The sequence below is a fragment of the Tauraco erythrolophus genome, chromosome 1, assembly GCF_009769465.1.
Source record: "Tauraco erythrolophus isolate bTauEry1 chromosome 1, bTauEry1.pri, whole genome shotgun sequence".
NCBI classification, from domain to species: Eukaryota; Metazoa; Chordata; class Aves; order Musophagiformes; family Musophagidae; genus Tauraco; species Tauraco erythrolophus.
This window is the reverse complement of record NC_141465.1, coordinates 34,860,595-34,874,084: the sequence shown is the minus strand read 5'-3', so window position 1 is coordinate 34,874,084 and position 13,490 is coordinate 34,860,595. Positions and strand designations below refer to the sequence as shown.

The 13,490-nt window shown below is 42.2% G+C and overlaps 1 protein-coding gene across 1 annotated transcript in view; it reads right to left on the bottom strand.

The window, feature by feature from the left end:
• Positions 1-4,265: 4,265 nt before the first annotated feature.
• PCP4 (Purkinje cell protein 4) overlaps positions 4,266-13,490 on the bottom strand; it is a 42,126-nt gene continuing 32,901 nt past the window's right edge. The window contains exon 3 of the mRNA XM_009991735.2: positions 4,266-4,393. Within this exon, the coding sequence (XP_009990037.2) occupies positions 4,266-4,393 (128 nt within the window). The remainder of the gene's footprint in view (positions 4,394-13,490) is intronic.

The following is a 13,490-nucleotide window of genomic DNA, read 5'->3' as shown; positions in this document are numbered from 1 at the left end:
GAGAACAGGATTTTTCAGGTAGAAAGCATCGATATAACAATTTGTCACCTCGCTTTTCATCATCCCTCTTTTCAGGTGATTTTTAAGAAAGTTGCACAACAAAGATGTCATTGGAGTCCCACTGGCAACAGCCTGCTTCTGTGAGAATCGGACATGTCATCTCACTCCTTTGGCTCCTGTCCCTTTTCTGGAAGAAGACCTCACCATTTGTTCCCAAACTGCTTAACATCTATAAGAGATGTTCACAAGTGTCCTGTCAAAACTTCTTGAAAGGCCAGGTGCACCTGGGTTACCATTACCCATCTGTTAACTCCATCAGCAACTGCCAGCAGATTTGTGAATTATAGCTGCTGTCAGGCTGGCCTTGACACCTTACAGTTGTATTACGCCATATCATAGTTTCTCTCGAGCTACCTAATGAAGACAGTCTTTGTAAATCTCTGAAGCCTCCTAGAGCTCTTTCTAAAATCTAGTATTTATTCGCCAGTACATACTCTTCTGGAATTGAGGCCAGCGGGACCAATGGGTTGAATAAGGCGGCCGTTGTTCATCTGAGCTTCTCTACAACATATGGGTGAACCTCATCCAGTCCTGGTGATCTGTTGCTACTAATCTTGCCAGGTTACCCTAAACTCTCTTCTACTGGCATTTCAGTTTGATGATGAATTCCTCAGGTTGATGTATTACAGAAAAGACGCCTGTTGTGCGAGCCTCTGCTCTGAGCATTAATGGAAGATTCATTTCTACTTTCTGCAAGACCTCCGCTTTCCCACATCCTCACAATCTTCCAGTAGGCCACCAGTCCGAGGAGTGTTTGAAGAAAGTTTAATTTATAACCCTGTACCTTCAGCAAGCCACAGGCTGGCTTTGGCTTACCTTTCTGTGTTTAACTTGACAGAACTCACATCCTTTGCTGTTTTCCTCATTCAGGCATTCCTGTGCTTTCTGATGGCCTTTCTTTGCTTCTAATAGTCTCCTTTGCTGTTTACTTCTACAGGTTATTTTATGGTCCAGGCAACAATGTGAACAAAGGATTTCTAAGGCTCAGGCAATTGTTCTGATCATTCGACTGTAGTTTATTCTCTTTTGGGACAATCTGACATTAATTTGGAGCAGAGGCAGTATGGATGTGTCTGGGGAGGGAGTGGGTGTATGCAGTGGGAGTGACAACCCTGTTTCCTGCAAAATCTACTGCTCTGAATAGTCTTTCATGTTACCTATGGGAACTTTTGGTTTATCAGCACAGAGAGCCACCTAATTTAAATTTTGCTTTCCATGACTTGGTTAACTCCCAGCTAGGTAGTGCCAGTTAACTACAAAGCTCAGTGAGTGTCTGGAAGTTAAAAGACCCATGTAATAAGTTTAACTGTGCTCTTTCGCCCATCTTAGTGTAAGTTCCTGGTTGAATCAAACTCCTTTCCTCACCTCAGCAATATCCAGATAGAGTTTGAAAAGTACAAGTTCGTGATAAGGAAGGAAATTAAAAACTGCCACCTTGGATATGAACAAAGGATCAATGAAAAGCAAGACTCGGGAGTGAGAAAGCTCTCCTCTCCTGGGAACATGAACTGAATCTGTGAAGCAAACACATTTTCATAAAAAGGAAATTGTCTGACACGGGCAGCCACAATTAATCCAAATTTCATGTCAGTTCACTATTTCCTCATTATGTTTCACTGTATATTAAGACTGCATTTGTAAGATGCACTCTGAACTTCACATTAAAGAATAGCCCTGCTGCTGGAAGAGCCATAATTCATTTACTAACAGCTCATGTTGCTGTGCTTCAGTAATGTAATCATTTTCTCTGTGTCCCAACCATTCTATTATTCCTGTTGTGTAGGAAATTTAAGTCCAAGAAATGTCAGATCAAATATAAAAGCCTAGTGCTTGCCCATAGTTTTTATTCAATTAAGTAGCCATTACAGAGCTCGTGCTATTTCAAATGACATAATGCAGAACACAAATGCAGTCCTTTATTACAGATATACGTTCATCTAAACAAAATGGCACCAACATAATCCAAATCCATTACAATTTTTAAATTATTATGCTAAGGTGACTATTATATGGTGAGCAGTCTCTGTGAAGGACAAGCGGGGAATCCATGGCCTCCGCAAACCCCACTTTGAGCACAGCAGCAGTGTTACTTGAGGTTTATTTGTGAAATTCCTAAACGCAGGGAAACAGTGCCGCTAAAATACCCTCCTAGTGTGATAGCACTGAGCTGCAGCTTGGAGAACTCTGATTTTGCAGATGATGAGTGGGCAAGTCAGGCGTAGGGCCGGGAACTGACACAGAGGTGCCTAAGGCAGGGTCTGGCTAGCTTTTAGATGTTTATTCCCAAACTAAGATCTAAAAAGCCTGTCCAGTCCCACCCAGTCTTACTGTGTTTATTAAGGACCTCACACATCATTTCTGCACATGCCTTCTACATCATCCACAGGATCCACAAGGCTTCCTCTGCTCAGCATCTCTGAGGGCTCCTCCTAACCAGCACAGTCCCAGAGCTCCTATCACCCGCCATCAGGTTGAGGCTCCTCACTAAACTGTTGCCCAGCACCATAAGTGCCTTAACCTGCCCAAGGCTGAGGGCCTTCCCTTTCCAGTCCTGCATCCTGGCTTTCAGGCACAGCTCTGCATCCCTTCAGTATTGCTGCTATGGTGTGCTCTCAGGGCAAGCGATTGCCACCAGCACAAGATCCTCAGTTTCCCTCTAACCCTACCCTACGGTTGCAGCTTTCTGTTTACATGAGAGAACTAATGATACATGTGTCCTTTTCCCTGGTGACTAAAATAATCCTGTGGGAGTCGGGAGAGGCAGAAATTAATCCCTCCAGGCAGAGCTGGGAGTTACACCTGAATCCCTCACAGCCAAAGGAGTCCCAGCTCCAGGCTGTCTGGTCAAAGGCAGGCAGGCTGTCACCACTCAGCACACCCACCTCTGTCAGCCTGGAGGTGAGGCTCACGCTGCCGCCTTGCAGAACCACTGCAAACACCGGTCCTTCAGCAAACGTCTCTGTCTCTGATTTCTCTAGGGACAAAGATGCCTACTGGAATCCGTAAATCTGCTGATGAAGCCAAGAAAAGGAGAAGAGTTTTCTACATGTCTTTGTGAGGTGCTGCTTTTTTCGGAGTACAAGGTACTCGTTTAAACTTTTTCTGAACCTTCCTCATGCACTGTATGGGCAGACAATTCTTGATCAGGTCTGAAGCCAAGCAAGATCCTTACTTAGATCCAGCCTGAAACTGGTCTGTTACTGTTTTACAACAGGGAGAAAATAGAAATACTTCACAATTTAAGACAGACATTGTTGTGGCTGCTTTTTGTTAATCAAAAACTGGCTAATACACTGATAAAGTAAGAGGCTTACATAAAGTTGAATACAGGACAGTGCAAATGGGACAGGGAGTCTTATGATTTACTCATCAAATGCTGAAAATAATATGAAAAGAGAGATGGCATAGAAATAGTTACTGAGTATGTAAAGAGTGAAAAGCTGCATCAAAAAAAGAGTTTAGAGGGTCAGTTTCTATTTTACAAATGATAATGAAAAAACTTCCAAAGGTTTCTGGAATTGAGTTTTGCATTTCGTGTCTGATTTTTTTTTTTTTTTTCCCCATAACAGTCAATGTGGTCCAAGCTGGGTGATTCTGAACATTATCATGCAAAGAGGAGGGACAGGGACAATTTTCCCACTTAAGCCATTTTATTGGCATAATTGCAAGACAAAAAATAAACTGCTCACTGCTTCCTACACCTCTTCCCCTCATACCAGCTTCTGTTTGCAACTTTTTACTTTCAGCTCATTATGAGAAAGTAATTTAATTGTCACATTTGGCTGGCAGCTGGAATTCTCCAAAGGAGGCAAGCAGGGCTGAGATGCGTGCTCTCATCCCTCAGAAAAAACCTTGTAACATACGGTGCTGTTACATCTCCGAGCTTTACGTGAAGAGGAAAACAGGCATCTGGGCTGGGTTCATTTGCAACGCTGTGGTTGCTGGATTAATATGAAAAGACAGATGAAGGCAGACACTTTAATTACTTCACCCTAACTTTTTATTACAGCATCAAGTAAAATGGTGAGTTACAGAGGATAACAGGCGTGAAACATCTGGCATGAAGTCACACACAAGCTCATGGTTTGTTACCTGCCAATGGGGTTTTAAATATTGATAATTTCTGTACATGCATCTTTGTGTTATTTCTTATTTTCTTGATAAATCATTTCAGGATTATTTTGTTTTAAGCTGTGAGGTAGCTACTAAGACTGGGACCCCGCTTTTTTCTTCTGGAATTTTCTGAACTGGGACTGTATCGCCACAGCCGCCCGCTCTGTCTCTGGCGCGTCCATGTCTATGTCAAATTCCTCTTGAACCTTCTTCTGCCCATCTGCTCAAAGGAAACAAAACAAAACATCAACAGTATTTTCAAACAGTGATAATCACCGGACAACACAGGTGAAAAAGCCTGCCCCTCTCTCCTTCACAGACATAGCCCTGACCATGAGGAGCATATTCAGAAAAAAACCTGGGACCGGTTTCGGCAATGATGATCATATCCTCTACCCGCTCCCAACAGCAGAGTCTGCCACAGACCATCAGTAGCTGGGCACCAAGGAGTGACATCCAAATGGTGCTCAGCAGTCATGGAGCATCATCCTGATGCCTGAGCAAGTCCTCTGCTACCTGGGGAGCTAAGAGGGAGGGGCAGAGAGACCCTACTGTGCCACCCGGCAGTTAGAAGTTACTTATAACCCCATGCTTACTCTAAAAAAAAGGCATCTTAAAATATTTTAAAGTAGGAATTAAGACCCTGTTCCTGTCACACCTCCTGCATGAGAGGAAGAGGTAATACTTCCTAAGGCAAATTTCCATCCTTTGGACTTATTTCCTGCCTCATCCCTTTCAACACCTACCGCTCTTCCCCTTTGAACCATTTGTGTTCAATCTCTCTGCCACTGTGCTGCTTCCCTCACTTCTCTCCCGGCTCTGTTTTGCCTTTCACCCTCGATCCTTGGCTCTTTGCCTTCCTCTGTTCCCAGTCCTCAGCTTTTGGTTCAACTGCATTCGGCCCCCATGTGGACAACCCAGCTGACTTTGCTGAATTTTGCTTCATCCACCTACATGCTAAAAGTGCAGCCCTGGGAAAACTCCAGCCCTCGTTGCAAAGAGAACCCTAATCTGCCCGGAGTAATAAAGTGAGAACACACATTCCCACCACTAACCTCGTCATACCACTGAGCTTCTCTGCACTATAAACTTGTTTGTCAAATTCACTTGTATAATTGTTGTATCCCAGCCCTGCAGTGAATGTCATGCCAGGAGTCTGCAGACAGCTCTACTTAAGAACGCTGTGGGAATTCACCCATTTTGAACCACTTTGCTTTTTATTCTTGAGATTAATACCTCCAGGATGCTCGACTCCAAGTACTGTTAATGCAAATCAAGGAAAACACTTTCAATGTATTATTAAAATGAAAAAAAACTTATTCCTCACTCTTTCTCTACCCTCCAACAGAAAACAGGGGTACCATTTCATGATTTTAGCATGAGTCTTGCAGTATTTCTTGCCTTTACTTCTTGTTCTTATTCAGAACTCAATTTTTGTGTCTATTTTCCACGACCAGAATCCACTCTAAACTGGACAAATATTTAAAGGGAAGGTTTTGGCATATTCCATATTGATTTTAACAACCAAATAAATGCAGCTACGTTAACATAAAAGAAACGATCACTTAGTATTTTGTCTTACTTAGAAGAACATTTAAGAAGAAAGAGAAAAATGCAAGAAGAAAGTCTGAAGAGCAAGAATAGCTTGAGAGCTTACCAAAACTTTGATTGTACAGTATAATGAAAAGTTAGGCTATCAAAATGAAGATTCTATGGAAGAAAATTAATCATACTAACATTATGTTACACCTCTACAGCCATTAAATCCAAGAATCTGCACAGTTTGTGTAACTGTTCAAACAACACAACCACCTTAAGTACAGAAACACAATTATTGCCGTATGTTTCATGAGGAACTGAAGGTCAGAAGTGACTTCCTTATGCTCACAAGCTGTTGACACAGTCAAGGAGAAAACTGAACTCTCCCATTAAAGTCATGTAAATGTACTGAAACTTATAGTGGTTTCTTAAAGAAACAGAAATGTCTGTACCAGTTCCTAAACTAATAACTATAACACAACAATGCTTTCCGAAAATTTTCCTATTGCCATATACCATCTCCTTCACATTGCTGTGTACATAGCAGAGAAGCTGAGATTATTTTTTTTAATCAAATTTTGAAAGGAATTACCATTTCCACAATGACTTAGTACCATTTTGTTGGTATTTGGGGGGTTGGTTTTGATTTTTTATTCATGGGTTAAAGGGAACTAAGACAAGAAATCACGACATTTTCTATGGAAACAAACTAAAGAAGGACTTTCATTTATCCTGTAAAAACTAAGAATTTTCAGTCAGTGAAAAAATATCAAAAGCCTGATCAGCTAGCTCTTTGTGATAACCACAAAGCGTAACCACTTTGTGATATCAGTAATAAGAAAATAAAAACTGTTTTACTTGTCCATATGTCAGAATCTCTTCTCTATTAATAGAGTCCTATAAACTTATTCTAAGAAGAGTATCACTTATAGAGAAATAGTCTTATTTCTTATGGAGAAATATTTTATCAAAATGTTTAAATTAGTAATGTAATAAGCATTTAATCAGCTTTGAAATTGATGAGACTAATGTCTTCTCATCGCTTGATGATTTTCATTTTTATTGTAACATTCTGAGTTTTAGGTTCCTCCCTCGCCACTCACTAGACACAGCTGTCAGTCTTAACAGTAGAAAACAAAAGTGGAGTTTATGCATCAATTTTAGCTTTTCAGCATATAAATTACTGTCCCTTGGAAATATCAACAGGGAAAACTAGATGGATGGATGGATGAGTAGACACAATTGGTTTCATACCAAAATCTGGCTTCTACAACTCATTTCCTATTACAGTCAAGTCTTAGCAGTATGTTAACTTGCAGAAGTGACTCAGCAGTCTTACATTTAAGATTTTATAGACTTAAGAAAACCCAGCATTTAGTATAATTTTTCTCTAGAATTTCCAAGCCAGTTAATCTTTGCTTGATGTGAATCATCATCATTGCCTTAAAATCAATTGTACTACAATAATTTATCATACTTGAAGATCTACAATAATTTACCATATCTTAAGATCTATCTGACTTCCTTTTATTTTTTGACCCATTCTTGTCAAAATCAAAATTCCTTATGAACTCTTTCTGTATTTCTCTTTTTCCCATCACTAAGGGTAAATGGTAGGATGAGAATTTTTTGCTCATGATTTAGACTTGTAGATTAAGAAATCAGAAGTGTTCAAAAGGGCCGAGACTTTTATACGGGCAATAAAGAAATTCATTGTTAGCTTACAGATGGTATAGAAATATATAAAATGTGAGCCCTCTCTGGAAGGAAACATGAGACCTGGTTACCCCGGATATGGAGAAGGCTGAGGTCCACAACGACTTCTTTGCCTCAGTCTTCACTAGCAAGTGCTTTAGCTACACTGCCCAAGTCACAGAAGGCAAAGGCAGGGACTGGGAGAATGAAGAACGCCAGCTGTGGGAGAAAATCAGGTTCAAGACCATCTAAAGAACCTGAAGGTGGACAAGTTCATGGGACCTGATGAGATGCACCCAAGGCTCCTGAGAGAACTGGCAGATGAAGTTGCTAAGCCGCTGTCCATCATACTTGAGAAATTGTGGCAGTCTGGTGAAGTTCCCACCAACTGGAAAAGGGGAAACATAGCCTCCATTTTTAAAATTGGAGAAAAGGAAGACCAGGGAACTACAGGCCAGTCAGTCTCACCTCTGTGCCTGGCAAGATCATGGAGAAGATCCTGCTGGCGACTATGCTAAGGCATATGGAAAAAAGGAGGTGATTAGTGACAGCCAACATGGCTTCGCTAAGGGAAAATCGTGCCTGAAAAATTTGGTGGCCTTTTATGATGGGGTTACAGCGGTGGCGGATAAAGGAAGAGCAACTGACGTCATCTACCTGGACTTGTGCAAAGCATTTGACACTGTCCCGCACAACATCATTGTCTCTAAATTGGAGGGACATGGATTTGATGGATGGACCACTGGGTTGATAAGGAATTGGCTGGATGATCGCACTCAAAGAGTTGCAGTCAACGGCTCAGTGTCCAAGTAGAGGCCAGTGATGAGTGGTGTTCCTCAGAGGTCACATGGACAGTCGGATCGAGTGCACTCTCAGCAAGTTTGCTGACGACATCAAGATGTGTGGTGTGGTCAACACACTGGAGGGAAGGGATGCTATCCAGAGGGACCTTGACAGGCTTGAGAGGTGGGCCTGTGTGTTGAACCTAATGAAGTTCAACAAGGCCAAGTGCAAGATCCTGCACACGGGTTAGGGCAATCCCAAGGACAAGTACAGGCTGAGTGGAGAATGGCTTGAGAGCAGCCCTGAGGAGAAGGACTTGGGGGTGTTGGTTGATGAGAAGCTCAACATGAGCCGGCAATGTGCGTTTGCAGCTCAGAAAGCCAACTGTATTCTGGGCTGCATCCAAAGAACTGTGGCCAGCAGGTCAAGGAAGGTGATTCTGCCCCTCTACTCTGCTCTCATCAGATCCCACCTGGAGTACTCCGTTCAGCTCTGGGGCCCACAACATAAGAAGTTCATGGAGCTGTTGAAGCGAGTCCAGAGGAAGGCCACAAAGATCATGTGAGGGCTGGATCACCTCTTCTATGAAGACAGGCTGAGAGAGTTGGGGTTGTTCAACCTGGAGAACAGAAAGCTCCAGGGAGATCTTCTAGCAGCCTTCCAGTACCTAAAGGGGGCCTATAAGAAAGCTGGAAAGGGACTTTTTATGAGGGTGTGTAGTGATAGGACAAGGGGCAATGGATTTAAACTGAAAGAGGGGAGATTTCAGTTAGATCTGAGGAAGAAATTCTTCCCTCTGAGGGTGGCGAAACACTGGAACAGGTTGCCCAGAGAAGTTGTGGATGCCCCATCCCTGAAGGTGTTCAAGGCCAGGCTGGATGAGGCTTTGAGAAACCTAATCTAGTGGAAGATGTCTTTGCCCATGGCAGGGGGGTTTAAAAAATATGATCTTTAAGGTCCCCTCCAATCCAAACCATTCTATGATTCTATGTATACAATGGTTACATGTATATGTATAATGCGCATTATAAAAGAACATGTATATGACCTATATATAATGCATACGACATACCTGTGTTTTCTTCCTCCCTATGCCCATCTTTCTATACATGTATGTTATATCTCCATTTGAATATATACATAATATGTATGAATATATATAGAATACACAGACACATTTCTTTAAAGAGTTTTACGTCCTGTGTTAAATGGAAAAGAGCTGGATGGGGTATTTCCTAAATTTTGGGAGTAGATTTTCTTGGAGTTCTCCCCAAAAAAATTTCTATTGATGACTGTCACAACACAGATACTTTTAGCAGATGGATCGTCAATCTAGAGAGAGAATTAAGTGGTGTGTCTTCTTTGGCTTTGTCTATGCTAGGGGGAAAAGATTTTAGCTTTTACCTTGAGTTGCTTTACTAAAAGTAGCCTAATGATTCAAAATATATCACGCCCATTAACTACACTGGTTTTGTTTTACTGGTTAGTTAGAGCTAAGAGCATGAGTTCTCTCAAGAGAGAGAACCGACTATAGCAGGGAGGTTGGAACTAGATGATCTTTATGGTCTCTTCCAACCCACACCACCCTATGACTCTATGATTCTACGAATTAAGAATTGACCCACTTAATTATAGTGAAAACCAAGCTTGTGCTTAGGACCTGCAGAGACTAGAGATAACCTCACTGCACCAATATGAGTGACTGAAAGCCTTTTTGCAGCCCTCCTACTGCATGCACCACACTAACTTTCACCAGTCAGTAGTGGTATCATATCTCTCAAACAAGCAAGTTGAATGCTGAAATCATGAAATTTATGCAGAGAACTGGAAGCAGGCCCATAGAAACATCCCTCTTTCATTCATTGTCTCCCACTCCTAGCTTTCCTTTCACAAGGAATCACAAGCTTGGAAGTGATCTGGAGACCCAGCAGGCCAGACTGTAGAAAAGCACTTGCACAGGCTTTCTTCTTGGACTGGCTTTTTTCATTCCTACTGTGGGGGCCAATCATTCTGGCTGATAACAGAATAACAAGTCGCCTTTTTCTAAGCTACCTTTATGTAGCAATAAAGGTAGATCTGGATTCCCTCCCCATCCTCAGTCATACACACACACTGACACACTGACTGACACATCTAGACGATGTGCAGATTTATTCCACATGGGTATTTGAGGATCCCTGGACTACCACAGGCCCACATGAGGAAACTAGGAGGAACAAGACTGTTGTCAGTAGACTTCAATCCACAAGCTACTTGTGATTTTGAAGAGTCCAGAATTAAAAAAGGGTTGATAAGCACTGGCCTGCACTTTCTGAGGTGATTTGGTTTCATTAGCACCATAAAAATTAAAACCCCTAACCCTTCTCACTACTCTCAGCTATTTCAAGGCTTTCCCTGAAATACTTCTTCATCCTTAGTCCAAATTCCCTCTCCTAGACAGCAAGTTCGATTCTTCTTCTGAACATGCCATGATCAAGCCGGAGGAGTCAGTACGTGTCCCTGCTACGTTCTGATCACCACCAAGAGGGGAGGTAAACAGGACGATCTCATGCCAACAGTCATGGGTTGGCCATAACAAAAGTCTAGTGTCTGATGAGTTTTTCGAACCCATGTGTTTAATGTGGACTGACTCTGGCCTTGTGCCAATTCAGGCAAATCTGAGTTGTGGTGGAACAAACTCCTCAGAGTATAGCATTAACTGCTTGATGAGTCCCACCATCATAAGGAGCACCTCATGCCCGAGAACCAGTCTGGCGCTACAGACAACTTTGCAGGGCTAAAGACTGAGACAACTTGCAGGTTGCAGGTTTTACTTCAGTATATGCAACAGTCATCCCAGCAGGAGAGCCTGAAACAGCATCTAATTAGCTGTTTTCCAAATCTAACATCCTGAAAGCTCATTTCACATTGCTGCAATTGAAAAAGATCTATTTAATCTATTTCCAGATGAAACATTAGAATGCTGCCTCTGTAATCTGCTAAAGTGCCCCATAATCCACTGCAAACACTAGATGGATAATGAAGCTGCCTGTAACAAGGAAAACAATCAAATCTTAAACACAAATCTACCCAGAAAACTCTCAACAAACGTGGTGCAAGTGTAATTATTCACAAATATGCCTTCGGTTATTTCTTTCATTTACTTTTCAATTATAAAGTAAAATGAATTGTGACAACACTAGAAAAAGAAAACACCGCTTATTCCATATGGGCCAAAAGCCTAAAGCAGTCTTCTGTGACCTTTGAACACAGGCTAAACAGACTAGACTTTCCTAAAAGTGTTCATAGGCGGGCAAAAGCTGTTAAAAAGAAGAGCTAACTCTGTCCCAGCTGAAACCAAGACAGACGAACTTGGGGGAAAAGAGGACTCATGCTTTATTCTCAGAATTTCTCCATCCTCTAGATGAAGTAGAAATTACTTGTCACCTTCCAGAAAAACATTCAGCATGAAAAATTGCATGGGCTGGAGCCTCTAACTGGCATTTCACGTCTTAAGTGCTATCCTCCACCCCCTGCTCACGCAGCCCACATCCAACAGGAATTACGGGGCTATACTGAAGATGGAGTATACTCATAAAAATACGGCATTTTTCATGGGCTAAACCGCAGCATTTGGAAAAAGACTAAATGAAGTGTGGGACAGAATCACAGCGCCCCATAACACACCAGAAGCAGTATTTTTCCTCAGGCAGGATCATTACCTCCCACTGCTCAAAAGATCATTCAAGCTGTGACAATCTTTATGCTACTCCGATCTCAAGCTATTACACCAGTCTATCCAATGAGGCAGAACAGCCCGTAATTAAAGAGGACCAAAATGGGCAGGAATCTCACGGATGTTGACGTTCATGTGGCACATTATCTTTATGTGATGAGAAGAGTCATTTTATCTCACTAGACTCCACAAAGCAACCAGCCAGCTAGAGAAAAGATATGGGTGCTTAGGTGTATGGAGGCCAGATTTAACTCCTTCCAAGCACCAGTTTTGAAAGCCAAGAGTTGATGTGACCATTCTTCCCCCTTTGTATTCAATTGAGGGGTGAGGAAGTGAAAGACAGGGTGTTGTCTTCTTCTAGGGGAGTCAATCTAGCCTTTTTCTTCCATGCAAGATGAGGAAAAAATGACACCATAACTGACCTTATGGCTGAAGAAAGAAGACAGTCTACTTCTCAACAATAAAAACTCTCCAGTCATTTTCCAGGGTCATATTATGCAGCAGGCTGACTCAGTCTTTTTTTTTTGGTCACCCTGCTGCTCCCCAGCCAACTCATTCCACATGGCAGCTGAAAAGATGGCAATGTTGGGGGAAGGGATATTGCCCAAGCCCAAGAGAAGAAAGGAAGGTAGTATTGGCATGCAGAAGAGATCCTTAGTCTGACCTTGCCTCCTTTGATTTATTTCCTAGACTTTTCTTTTGCTGAATGAAATGCAAAGTACAGGCCTCTCTGAGATCATCAGGTCAGCAGCTATAGTTTGTTGCTCTCTGTGGTATCAGGAATAAACGTTTCCCAGAGCCTTTAGCATTGCACTGGTTTTGGGACCTCACTAGCTTAGTGTATACGGCTTGCAACTGTGGTCTGGGAAGACAGGCTACTGCAAGGACTTTGCCTCAACCCCTCCAGTGATGGGATGATCTAAAGAAAATTATTTATGAGGAGCCTGTTATAGAACAGTGGGCTGATGAAAGCTGGTTAGCACAGCGCCATTGCATTTTGAGGGACAGACTCCATGATACTGATGGTGTGATGCAATATTCCCATTGTCTAGAATGACCTTACTGCATTAGGATGTTATTGCTCTTTCTGTTAGCTCTGTCTGCCTCCTGAGTTGGTGTCTAGGCACAAACCTCTCATAGACTAATTTTTCATATGCATGTTCCTAGTGTCACAACACAAAACTCTATGAAATTTTGGTCTAAATTTCCCAGATTGACACAGTAATTTAAAGCCATTGGTTCTTGCAATATTACTGGCTAACCTTCAGTTTGGTGGTCATTTGCAAAAGTCCTGAATCCCTGGGAGCCTTGTAATTGCTTGCTCTACCAACACACTAGCATAATGCTAACATAGTACCAGGCCTCCCTGAAATCACCTCAGCATGACAGTCTTGTGGCCCCATGACCTCCTCAGCCACAAGAGGCACAATCCTTTCAGTCTTCTGAGCAGTGACCATGGGACTATTCAAGACAGAAATTCTGACTGCTTTCCCTTCCTATCCATGTCTGTGCAATGGGGTATCACTATATGACTGTTATATAGATAATCCAACTCAAATGTTCAGTTAGTTCACTCTTAAGGACA